The sequence below is a fragment of the Clarias gariepinus genome, chromosome 19 (genome assembly GCF_024256425.1).
Source record: "Clarias gariepinus isolate MV-2021 ecotype Netherlands chromosome 19, CGAR_prim_01v2, whole genome shotgun sequence".
NCBI classification, from domain to species: Eukaryota; Metazoa; Chordata; class Actinopteri; order Siluriformes; family Clariidae; genus Clarias; species Clarias gariepinus.
The window spans coordinates 10,457,975-10,470,998 of record NC_071118.1 but is presented as its reverse complement, the minus strand read 5'-3'; the positions used below and the strand labels follow the sequence as shown (position 1 = coordinate 10,470,998).

Sequence of the window (13,024 nt, the reverse complement as noted above, 5' to 3'; positions counted from 1 at the left end):
TATATTTTAATTCATTATACATTTGAGCAGGTGAGGATTAATCGCCCTGCTTAAGGGCCCAACAGTGGCAACTTGGTGGTGCTGGGATTTGAACCTGGGACTTTTCAAACTGTAGGCCAATGCGATTCTTGCGTCTCTTTTGATTCAGCTTATATATGTCATATAACATAACTGCACATGTATAACGCCAGGCCAAAGAGAATAAGGTCAGCTTCGATTATTTGGACGTGCTTTTTCTTCAAAGTAAAAGAATCTGTTTCAAATCAGACCTTTCAGCTGCTTGCATTGTACTAATTTGCGTCCCTGCTAATGACATTGTTAAAGGGGACTGAATAACAAACTACAAAATACCTTAGAGCTAGCTCAAACTTGAATGTGTAAGACCTTTAACCCTAATACAGTGTTTGTAAGAAAGCTATTCATTTTTACTCTCACATCCAGGCTATGTATAACATCTTGTAATATCCTTGCCTGTACAGAAAGTCCAAAAAAAAAGCTTTAAAATGTGACAGCCAAAAGGCGTCATTTCTATCTAACGTGATGTTACCAACCTTAAGGTAAAATTCAACTCCTGAGAGAACAAACGAATCAAATACAGCACTCTCAGCTCATCACTCAAACACATTGAGACACTTGGCAGGGGCTGTCCAGCGCCCAAGGATGAGCGAGCCACCATTGCTAGTTATTACATCACAGACTGATGAGTCACTTGGAATCACGGTCCCAACCCTACTACACGTCAACATCCACGAGCCACGAAGCAGGACACAGATGAGGAAACAGGGAGCCAGAGAGAAGGTCATGGAGGAAATGGAAACAGAAAGAGAGAAAATGAGAGAAAAAGATTCCCCTTCTTTCCCTGGCACTGTGCTAATGCTCTATTTGGTCCTGAGCCAGACAGCAAGCGATTCTTTTTAAGGACCAGCTTAGTGTTTTAACTGGATTAAAAGACAAAATGTTACATAATCAGAAGTTTCCTACTGCAGGATATAAAAATAGTAACAACAGTCGAGGATTTGACTTATTTTTCCAGCTGGCTTTATGTTTGTAACTTGAACAAGTTTCTAACAGTTTTCAAACTCTTCACACTTGAACAGTGTCCAGTTTTCCCTTTCAAGGTTAACAGGTATAAAGACATAGGAATAACAAGGTCATCCCAATATTTCCAGGGTCCTACGTTCACAGGGTCCTATGGTCCCCGGATTTATGAGCTACATATTGGGAGTATCACAAAGAGTTCTACTGTATATTCCCAGAGCCCAATGTTCCCCAGATCTAGGATCCTAGTGTTATCAAGGCCCTATGTTCTAAATGCGATTAAATGGGAGGGTTGCGTAAGAAAGGGCATCCGGCATAAAACCTGTGTCAAGTTATGTGCAGCAGTGATCTGCTGTGGCGACCCCTCGATGGGAGCAGCCGAAAGAAATCGAAATTATTATTTTTTATTATATATTTTGTCCTATTTTGTATCCCCAATCTGTGTTGTGCTTCATATAGGATCAGTGATCTTTAAAAATAAATGACTGTACCTTTAATTATGAGATTTGCCTGAGTTGTTGCCATTGTGATGAATTAACACCCATCTAAAGCCATCTGTTTGCAGCAGCGAAGTGAAAAACGGTTTTAGATCAAATAACCGAACCAACACAAGCATTGTGTCACTGAACAAGAGCTAAGATGGGAAAATGTTTGGTCCAGAGTTGAAGGTTCAGTTCTTTAACATCTGCTCTCTACTCGTGAGTCGGTGGGCCTGTGCCGTTAGCCGACCCCTCGCATTCAGTGAGGAGGGAGTCTTTCAGAGCTGGAGGGGGTTCGTAGCTTTTCAGCATGACAAAGCCCACTCCATCTCCCTCCTTTTTGTCTCTCTCTTTCCCCTACTGCTCTAAAGAGCAGCTCCGAAGCCAACACAATGCAAATCAGCCTGAGTCCGCATTCATGTAATGATTAATATGCACAGACCGCCCATTCTTATCAAATGACAAGCAGTGGAAAACACCACAGAACTGAAAGACGCTCTGTTGTAACGTATGCTTTACATAACAAATTACAGTGTTTTTAAACTCTTTTTATACACAGCTGCAGTGTAAATAATATTTACATATGTATACACAATTAGAACAATTAGCCATGTGCACTTTGCTTTAATTTTAATATTGGAACATGCATAAGAGTTAATGAATGGATATTAACTGCTATGTGGCAAAGAAAAGGAAAAAATACATTCTAAATGTGCTGTAATTAAATATTATTTTTCCACTGCAAATAAACTTTCTTAAGTCTGTAACAGATACAATATAGTGTAATTGTGAACTGAAAGAAAAAAAAACTTTACTGAATATCAGCTTTACTAGATGTTAGACTGTGGCTTTCCTGTCACCATGCATGCTCTGGAATTGGTTTAAACTGACACATTTGAGAGCAGTTACATATTTAGGAGCAGTTACATACCTGTATCGAATGTTCATTTGATTAATAAACTTGCCATAATTGCAAAGACAGTTGACATTTATTATAATCTGATGGTCGGTACAGACTAGAGGTTGACCAATATGGGTTTTTCTACAACCAGTGCCAATCTTTAGAAATAAGTGAAAAAAAAAAGAAAAAAGGAAAAAAAAAAGAGTTTTGATTACAGCCACAATGTGGTGGCCAGTTCATGTGTAAAAATGATTGCTCATGCTCCTAAAACCACTCTTTCACAATTTGACTCCTGTAATATGACCGTGCCATCAAGGGAGAAAAAATTTCATTGATGCAAAACTCTGGTCATTCAGCACATTCAGGGCGTGACTTTATTTTATTGCCACATTATGTTGCTGAGCCTAGACCGGACCAACTGAAGCAACTCCAGACCATAACACTGCCTCCAGATGATTGTACTGTGGCTAATATGCATGATGGGTTTTTTAGCATGCAGCTTCACCATGTTTATGTGATCTCAATTCATATTTTTGTTTTGACCACAGTTCTTCCGCAACATTGACGGTTCAGCAATGTCCTTCAAGGTTTTGATAATGTGTTGCAGGGCCAGTTCTAGTAATGTAAAACTTTCTTAGTTGTTTTCCTTGCTCAATGCAGCCCAATAATATTTTGATATAATATAATGGTTTAATAATAACAAATTATACACAAAACTGCATACATTAATTGAGACTGCAAATTATCTAATTTTTCCATGCACATAACAATTTAATACTATTCTGTCCTTGCTAGTAAGTGAGATCCTGATCCTAGTTGACTTATAGTTAACAGCTCGCTTCACTCCCGAGTGGTGCAGTGGTAATGAGCTTGCATCCGGAAATTGCAGGTTCAAATCCCGGATGATGCTGTAGCCTCCCGTAACCAGGAGCCTAAAGAGAGCTGATTGGCCGAGCTCTCTCAGCGGGGATGTATATATGGCACTGTAGCACTCTCCTATCATTCGTGATGCAAGCCAATCATGGGAGTTTACGCAAGGGGAAGAAGCGGATAGTGCTTTTCTCCGAGAGTGTTGCACTGCTCCCTACAGTGAGTGAGCAAGCAGTTTGAAATGATGCAGTTGGCTAGTGTCACCTGTCTCAACCACATGATAGTCTTCTCCTACCTGATTGATTATTGTAGCATTGATGTGGGAGTGGCCTAATGACAGGTGGGAACTGGCTACGACTTGATTAGCTGAGAGAATTTCATCAAAAACAAGATACCAGCTACCTGGCAAGATGTTTATTGAAATAAAACCATGTTATCAATTGTTCCCTTTTTATCAGTATGAATGTGGTCATAAAAAACATAAAAAATAGATTCAACTGAAAAATTTTATCTAACCAGTGTTTAGCACATTTTAGCAGGGGTCATCTCTATGTTCCTAGAGCCCCATGTTCCCAGAGCCTTAATGTTCCTAGAGCCCTATGGCCCCAAGATCTATATGGAAGCAGAATGAAAGCACGAAAATGGAGCACTTGTTCCAAAGGCCCTATGTTCCCCTATGGTTGATGGACTGTGACATATAATAAAAAACTGAAAAAGATGAGCTTCAGCTTTCTATTGTGTGAAATTATTTTATTTTCTAGAGAAATCGAAAACCACAGAAAATGATAGCTATTCGTTGAGTTTTGTTTTTAAAGTTGTGACGCCTTAAGATAAATTGAATAATTTTCAAGAAATATTTTATCTTAAAATGGGTCACATTTGTCTGAAACAGAATACTGTAAGATGGTTAATACTTTATGTGTTAGCAGAAAATGAACGAGTAAACATAGGGCCCTGGGAACAAAGATATGCTCCTCATTTTAGATAATGATTAGAACTACGCTCCTTTTGAAAGAAGTATATAACAGTCAAAGGTAAATTTTTCCAAAACATTATCAACACAAGACAGAGGGCTTTTTCATTTTACTATCACAACAAAGCAGCTGTCATATTTCTTTTGTCTTATTTCAATTCAAGAATACTGTAAACCCAAAAGCTGATTTTCAAATACTAATAAACAGCCCTGGGAACTAGAGTTTAAAAAATCCTTCATTAATGAACTCAAATTATCACTTCGTTTGATTTTTTTTTTTAAACTTTTGGTTTAAACACATTTGTCTTTCAACACCGTTACTGTAAAAGACATCAGGTTTAATGGGTTGCTGAGCTTTTAATCTGCTGTCAGTTTTTTTTTATTTCAGACATCGCAAAAGGACACACTGCCACAATTACAGATTTGGAACCAATGTAAGGTCAGTACAACATGAAAATAAATGCAGTTGGAAAATGATCATTATCCTAATGTCTATTTAGCACATTTGCAATGAGTACAAATAAGATGCAAAGATGCAAACAAGTAATCAGCATCAGCGCCATCACCGTTCAGCTGTTTCTTTCTTTCTTTTTTTTTCGTAAATGCATCCCAAGTTTAAATATAATGAGTTTCTAACCAGCATTACAGCATATAATGTCATAAAGCATGATACAATACCTTCAAACTGAGTTCCAGATATTTGTCCTTGTCCAATGAGATGTTTACGGTCTTTTGAGTAATAACAGAGGCACAGCGTAAAGTCCTCGGGTCAGATATGGCCATCCATTAAACTCCATCCATCTGAGTGTTACACAGCTTATGATGTTTCTTAAGACAGGTACATTTACTTGTTGAATAGGTTTTCAGTGCTGCCTCACTGCTTCAGAATGTCCACTCCAGGCAATGGTATGGATTATTACAATGCTTTGCAATTGCTAACAAGCATCTTTCGATTGCGAGTTCACTTTTCCAAAGCATTTCACACAACAGCCCTTAATTTTGTGCTAAAGAGGGAATTATTTTTTTCTCCGGTTATCGACACATCATCTTTACGATGGTCTAACATTCAGTTCTCAAGTTCAACAACCAGCCAAACCGTGTAATTTATAAAGACCAATTTAGGAATTAATTTCAACTAAGGGCCGGAAAATACTGGATATATAAATAATATATATACACACATGCATATATTGTTCACAATACTGACTGACAAGCAACCAAGACATTGTTATGAAAAGGTGAAACATGTAAGAAATAATCCTAATATTTAAATAACCATTTCAGATCTGCCAAACTTCAATCATCTGGAGTAGGAGCTTTGCATTTTAACAGCAGGATCTAAAAATATGCCTAAAAAGCAGTCTATTTCTCCCCCAATGAAAAAAGAAAAACAGCAGGAGGATCTGGAATGATTGACATTTATGCATGTAAATATGCCATGATACAGTGCTCTCGCTTCATGTCATGGATTTTTTTTTTTATTTCATTGTGAATATGAAATAAATTATCAATATGTGTCTGACAAAAGTAACATTAAATAAGTGTAAAATAGTAAGTAAATACAATTATTAATGAACTGAATAGTTTTTCACAAATAACGTTCATGGAAATTATAACTGGACAGTGATTCAATACGTTGTGTGCTTGCTTTGCTTTCCTGCACTGAGATCACATCAGCATTTGTGAACTTGCGCATTACGGTTTACAGTGGTTAGTTTGCCAGCGGCCATAGAAAACACAATACAGTCTTTTAGCTTTATTAAACATACCCTACTAACAAAATAGTGTTCTAACTGAAAGAAACGTCAAGATTTATATATGTATGCCCACTGCACAGGGAGCTTTATTAAAAATAAATGTACATTTCAAATAATTAAGGCATCCGTAGCTTGGAGTCTAGAGAGCGGGTTGGTGATGCTGTCTTTCAGTGAAAAAAATAGCATACAGCATTGTTACATCAATCAGGGCAACACTAGCCAATTATGGGTGAGCTCACACAAGCGGAAGGTGCGGATTGTGATTTTCTCCGAGTGTGTTACACCGTTCCCCTATGTTGTGTGAACACGCTTGTAGGGAGACGGGAGGAAATTGGCTACGAACAAATCATAATGAAAATCAGGAAAACACAACAAAATAAAAAAATTTTATTAAAAAAAAAAAGATTTATATAGTTGCTTTTTAGGAACTTTTGCATAGAATAGCAAACATTTATACTAAATGTTTTTTATATATTAAATTACATTAAATCACATAAAGATTAATAATAACCACGAGTAATTAATGTATTTAGTTATTAGTATTTTTTGTATCCACTTTTCTCCATGCAGATGGTGTGATTGCAGCCCTTCTTCAAAGATTAGAAAACAGTCGTGGTTTCAGAAAAGATTTTTTAATTCAACAGGTCTGGCAGTAATCAGGCCTGGATGTGACAAGTGAACTTTAACTGCCTAAAAAACAGCTCATTCCTGATTTAGCAATTACTTTTTAACACAAAGCCAAGCAGCTTTTTCCTTTAATAAATGGAACCATTTAAAGACTGCATTTTCTACTTACTCTGGATATCTTTGTACAAAATTTAGTTTTTTATGATCTTAATTATTTAAGTGTGACAAAAAAAGAGTGTGGTTTGGGTTTACTTAATTTAAATTTTCTGATAATAATGAGCGATTACTTTATTATTATTATTATTATTACTATAGACACAAGAATGTTTAAACAGGCATGTTATTATGAATCTGTGACTTTATTTCCGTCAGAAATACTGTCAGTGCTGCTGTCAAAAAAAAAATTCAATACCTTCTGAAAAAACAAAATTAAGAATTCATTGCTACTGTGGTACTTTGTAAAGCAGAGTATTTACAGTTAGGCTGATATCACACTGTATTTTTAAATAAATAAATAAAACACATTTTCAGTGGTTCCATGACATGGTTCGAGGAAAACCCTTCACTGCCAAAATAATATTCAATTAGTGGTAGACCCTTTCCACTGATGGACAAAGTACAGCTACAAGGTGACCTATATGGCATATGTGCATAATAAAGTGACAACTCCATAGACAACTCCCACACAACTCCTTCCTCTGACATTTACACCTTCTAATTTGGAATATAACATCATCTACAGTAGTCCCTGCTTCCTCTTCACACAACTGTCACACCCAGCACTACCTTTCACTTCCATTTCCTTAAAGTTAATGCAAGAAAATGCTCTGCAAGGTTTATCCTTAAGATGCCTTTTTAGGTGAATGAGTTTCCCATTTCCCCTACTTGTATTTTACTCCTTTAATCCAAATTTATGGTTGTCTGACTGGCAGAATGGCATGCAAAGTAACACTCTGATTAGACCAATGACAACCCAGTGCATTTGAGAAACTAGAAATGAAGTACCTTCAGCTAAAAACTAAATGAACTACAGTGTATATATATAGGAAATACAAAATAATATTAAAAATATTGGAGTTAGGTCAATTGGGTTCAGAAAAAACGTAGTTTTACTGCTGGAGGCCATCTGCTTTTTCCTGTACCTGGTTGCAGGGGCCTTTGGCCACAAGGCAGGGTAAACCCCAGACAGGGTGCCAATACATAGCAGAGCACACACACTGTAGGTGCAATTTGGGAATGCCAATTAGCCTGCCAAACACAGTAAGAACATGCAAAGTCCACGCACACATACCCAAGTTTGAAATTAAAACCCTTGACCCCTGGGGGTGCGAGGCCACAATGCTAACCACTATGCCACCATGCCGCCTGGCAGTTAACACGGTTAGTAATAATACTCACTGATTGGAATGTGTCTGGGTCGGGTGGTATGATAATATGTGCTCTCAAAGGAAAACAAATTTGAACCCTCCATGTTCCATGTCACCCAGAAACCTATTGACTGAGATTTAAAAGAAATGTTAACTACATAATCAATCAAATATGTTATCTAGATATTATGTAGATATGTAATTAGCTAGTTTAACACGTAAATACAGACACAAACAAATATATAATTTCCAATGAAATTTACAACTCTGTCACAGTAATTATCTTATTCTAGTTAGGTGGCTATATTCTACCTTATTTTTTAACTTTTAAAATGCAAGATTACCGCATGATGCAACGGCAGCAGATTTGCAAACACATTTTAAAAATGCTATCCATTGCACCTCATATGTTATTCGCGCCCAATAGTTAAACTTACTGATGAATTTTAATGTTTGTAGTGTAGAAGGTGGTGGTTTTCAGTAGATATAATAAGGCTTTTGTTGGTTATTTAATTAATGGGTCAGGTTTTTAACTGATTTACACTTTTTTAATTATTTATGTCACTCTGAATATGTTAAATGGTCCAAAATTAACCAAAACATTTACTTTCTAAAATCCACCTGCTTTTTTTCCTAAATACTGTACTTGCATGTTGTAAGAGCATCACTTTTTCTTCTTTAGGGTTTATGGGCATCTGATGCACTACCGCCACCTACTGGACTGGAGCATGGAACAAACAACAAGTTACACAGCATTTCCATGCTTATCAAATTCTTTTATTTTCTTCTAGAGAATTAAAATCTACTAAAATAATCTAATAAGCATTTCAATTAGGCATCTGTACGCTCACGCATAGAGGAAACATGTGATAGTCTAGCTCTTCCTGGTAGGTATTTGTTGCCTTGATGGGAGAATGCCCTAACAGAGAGACAGGTAATAGTTGGCTAAAATTTGGGAACAAAAAAAAAGGAAGAAAAGTAAAATCCATCACTAATAATGACACTGACATATTATGTGGTTCTGCTGTGTGGATAAAAGGCAATGTGACTGACAACCAAAATATGCCATGTACATGACAAAAAACCTCATTGAGGAATTCTGGCTACACCACCAGGCTTTATTTAGCAACAGAGAGAGAGGAGCGTGAATAATGTTGTCTAGCATAACATCAGCAAACAACCTCAACTAATGCATTAGTAACAGCCAGATGAAGCAGGATGTGAAGGCTTCACAGCACATATTCACATTACAATTCGCAGGTATGTAGATTGTTGAACAGGACAATTTGCCCTTACAGCATTAAGCAAAAAGATAAAATCAGACAGAATAATGAATCTGCTGATAACAATCATCGCTCACGTTGCACAGATTGCAGCTGTGTCAAAACGGCTAACAGTTAGCTTTTTTCTTCTATGCCCATTTACATGATTGGATTTTTTTTATTTTTTTATTTTACCGTTTAACATCAAGATCCTTCTTTTTAATCTTTAAAACAAGATGATTATAGAATATGGAATTGCAATCAGCCCTAACCCCATTTTTTAATCACATTAAATATTCTTTTGTTGTTTTTTTTTTTTTTTTAGGATCCCAAGAGGTAAAGCTCTTGGGTATATTTTGTCTCGCTGGTCGATCAGTCTGACGCAAGCCAGTCAGTGGCATCTGTTTGCTCATGAAAACAAAAGAAGTCAGTTAGTTGTTGATGCTGCACTGGCAGTTGTTCATGGTGGCAGATTTAGCATGTGGAAACAAGAAATGGCTATAAATTACTGGAGAACTCTTAATTATGTGTGATAATATGCTATCATCAAATGATATGCGATTAAAAGTAAGCGACAAAAGTAAGCTAATAACCATAGTTGAGATTTTTTTTTTTTCTCTTTAAACTCAACAGAATTTGTCACATTTCTGGACTTTATACACAACATAGAATTCCAGGGCAGAAATAGAGTAAGGCATAATTTTCTCTAGTTATACCCATTTCCTCTTTACTTTCTTTCATTCTTTATTTCTTTCATTTTTTTTCCTTTTTTCTTTCATTTTTTTACAGTTTCCTCTGTGCAAAAAAAAGTCCGTTTGTATTTTCATAGCGGCTTTGAACTTACCGCAGAGGTTTAAGTTCCAGATGTGAATCATTTTAAGACTTTTCTCCCCACTTGTGTTAGTTCTTTATTCTCGATTGTTGACTCATCTTAAATTTTGCTTTTCTCTTGAGCTTGAACTGCAGACTAAACACTTAGGAATGGCACTTTCTTCTACTTTGGTTACTTTTTAAAGACATGTTTATGAACTCTGTTGATTACGATTTCTTTTGTACTTTAATGAAATCCAGGGAATCTGATGAACATGTGGAGCTCATGCGTATCTGATCAATGTTTCAAGTGATGCATCCATGTCTCTGAAAAGGTCTCGTCTTTTTCTCGTGTTTTGTCTTTATCACTAGCCCAGCCTTTACCATCTCTTTCACATGCAGACACACAAAAGCAGCTGCAAGTCAACATTAACATGTCAACACCCCATGACGTAAAAGCAAGAGAAACGGTGCGCAAAAAAAAAATGGAGGGAGAATGAAAGAGACTGACAGGTGCAAGTGTGCTCTACAGTTACCAGCAGCATTATGTACCCGCTTTTACTGTAGTACATCACCATTTTCCTGAGCAATTACTCAAGAAATGCTTCTTAAAAATAATGCCATACAGAGATAGAGAGAAAAGGGGAAAGCGGAAAATTGAATTGGAGGGGGAGGGAGCGGGAAAAAATACACAGTGGAGGAAATTGACAAAAAAGCGAAATCCTGAGAAAGAGGGAGACACTGTGAACAGTGTAGAATGGAGGAGGTGGGAAGGCTCACACGCTGCGGGACACACTGCGAGAAAACAGAGACACTGAGAATGACAGAGAGAGGAGAGAAAGGAAGCAAGAGAGCAAGAGAGAGAGAGACAGAGTGAGAGAGATGTTTGGGGAGACTTAAAGGACACAGGCAGTCAGTGATGGAGCAGAAATAAATGAGTGACAGAAAAAATGAGAGGGTGACAGGAAAGAGAGGGGGTGGGGCAATGAGACGAGAAAAGAAAAAGGGAGGCAAATAAAGAAAAGAAAGGTGGAAAGAAGGTGAGGAGGACTGAGAGATACAAATGAAGAGATATAAATGGGTGAGAAACTAAAAAGAAAAGAAGACATGGAGACAAGCAAAGGGAGAAAGATGGAACTGTAAAAGATATAAAGACGTGAAGAAGTGGACACATACAGACAGGGATATGGACCCAGCCAGTAAGGGAACTAAGAAACATGCACAAAAAAGAAAGGTGCAATAACAGAGAGAGAGAGAGAGAGAGAGAGAGAGAGAGAGAGAACAGATGGGGACAAAAATGGGTGAAAGAAAGGCGAAGATTAGGAGAAAGACAGAGAAAAAGAGGGATACGCATGGAAAGAGAGATGGTGTGTGAGTGAGTGATGGAAGGGGGACCGGGTGGGGTGGGGTGGGGTGGGGGTTGACAGGTTCTGTCCAGACTCTCCCGCCTTCATTCCAAATTCTTCAATAGCGCCCGAAATAAGGTATTACTGAATCAAACTTAAATGTCCTGCAGAAACTGTGTTTTTTGGGTTGTTGTTGTTTTTTTCCATATCGCTGATGGCAAAAATGTTCCCGCCAATTTTCCAAGACTTGGTTCCTCCTAAAATTCCCTCCAATTATACAGTATGCTAAACAATGCGTTAACGACTGTACTGCACTTACTAACTGTCGGTGCGCGCGCGGGTATACCACACATCGATCTTTTATACAGCAATTCAACCAAATACGGACCAGAACACTTTTTAAGGAAAAGTTTCGCCCCCATACAAGTTGTGGAAATATAAGGTACGATGCCAACCTCGTACACCTAGAAAAGCCCTATAACTTTTTTTTTTCACACAAGAGCGCAGTAAGAATGGACTGAGCTGAGCGTGTAAGAGGGGCCACGCGCGCGTTTGGTACAGTAACTGTATCCCCAGAACATCACAGATAAACCGCAACACAGGACAACTGACTTGGACCCGCTGCCTTGGAGTTGTGTACTTTTATGGTGTGCACTATTCAGTGTACAGTGAGTGAACGTTTGTTTCTTTTCGCAAAAAGAAAACAAACAAGCACGGGAGCAACGTCGCGCGCACCGCTACTGTTCCACATCCAGAACAATTAGAAGCTACTACAAGGAGATGGAACCCAGGCCTGTTCCTGGATCAGATGTGATTATGTGGATCACATCATGGTGATAATCCGTGATATAGCCAATACGAGCTACCTACATCATGCTTCGCCATGGTTGTAACGCTGAAATCCAAACTGCACGAGACATAAAATAAAACAAATCCTTTCCACAACTTAATAAAACAGCAAAATTATCCAAGTGCACCAAAAAGATCTGAGCATCCCGTAAGCTATAAGCAGTTATAACCGCATCAGGACCGACAGGATGCGTGTAGGGTCTCAAAAGTTGAATCCCCTCCTAGCATCCACGTAAAAAAAAAAAAAAAAAAGGAACAATTTATATATTTTATGCAGGCATCTTTACCTGCATGTCCAAAGAGCAGCACGGTCCAGATGAGATCCCGTGTTTGAAGCATTGCAATCTTTCTGTCTTTCCGTGAGGGATGACTGAGCTCGGTTTAGTATTTTTAAGCCTTTGCCTTAGCGCTTGTGATGCTTCCTGGCCGTTTCCCAGTTATTGGAATAAAGTGAGTAGAGGGAAAGAGACGAGTCCGCTGAAAGGGGAACGCGCCGAGCGGAATGAGAGCGAGCGGAGCGCGCGAGCCGCAGCACCTCCTCCACTGGAAACCAGTACGCCTGTGCGCAGAACGCGCGCGCCCCCTTTTCAGGATTAAAGCGCCTGGAAAAAAAATAGTGCGCGCGCTCTCACGTGCAGCAGATGGCGGCGGGTAATTCGGATTAAGAAAAAAAAAAACCGATCAGTCTTCGTTAAGACTGTTTTTTGTCCTTTCCCCTTAGTTTATCTCAGAAATCCAGAAACCT

The 13,024-nt window shown here is 38.1% G+C and overlaps 1 protein-coding gene across 7 annotated transcripts in view; it reads right to left on the bottom strand.

Annotated features, from left to right (window-relative positions):
• ncam1a (neural cell adhesion molecule 1a) overlaps positions 1-12,794 on the bottom strand; it is a 294,029-nt gene extending 281,235 nt beyond the window's left edge. For 6 of the 7 annotated variants that reach the window (XM_053477980.1, XM_053477983.1, XM_053477981.1 and 3 more), the window contains exon 1: positions 12,567-12,792. In XM_053477980.1, coding sequence (XP_053333955.1) covers positions 12,567-12,618 — 52 coding nt within the window. In that variant the 5' untranslated portion in view covers positions 12,619-12,792. Of the gene's footprint in view, positions 1-12,566 lie in introns of all 7 variants that reach the window. The other variant, XM_053477987.1, reaches the window with a different exon arrangement.
• Between the last annotated feature and the right edge of the window lie 230 nt (positions 12,795-13,024).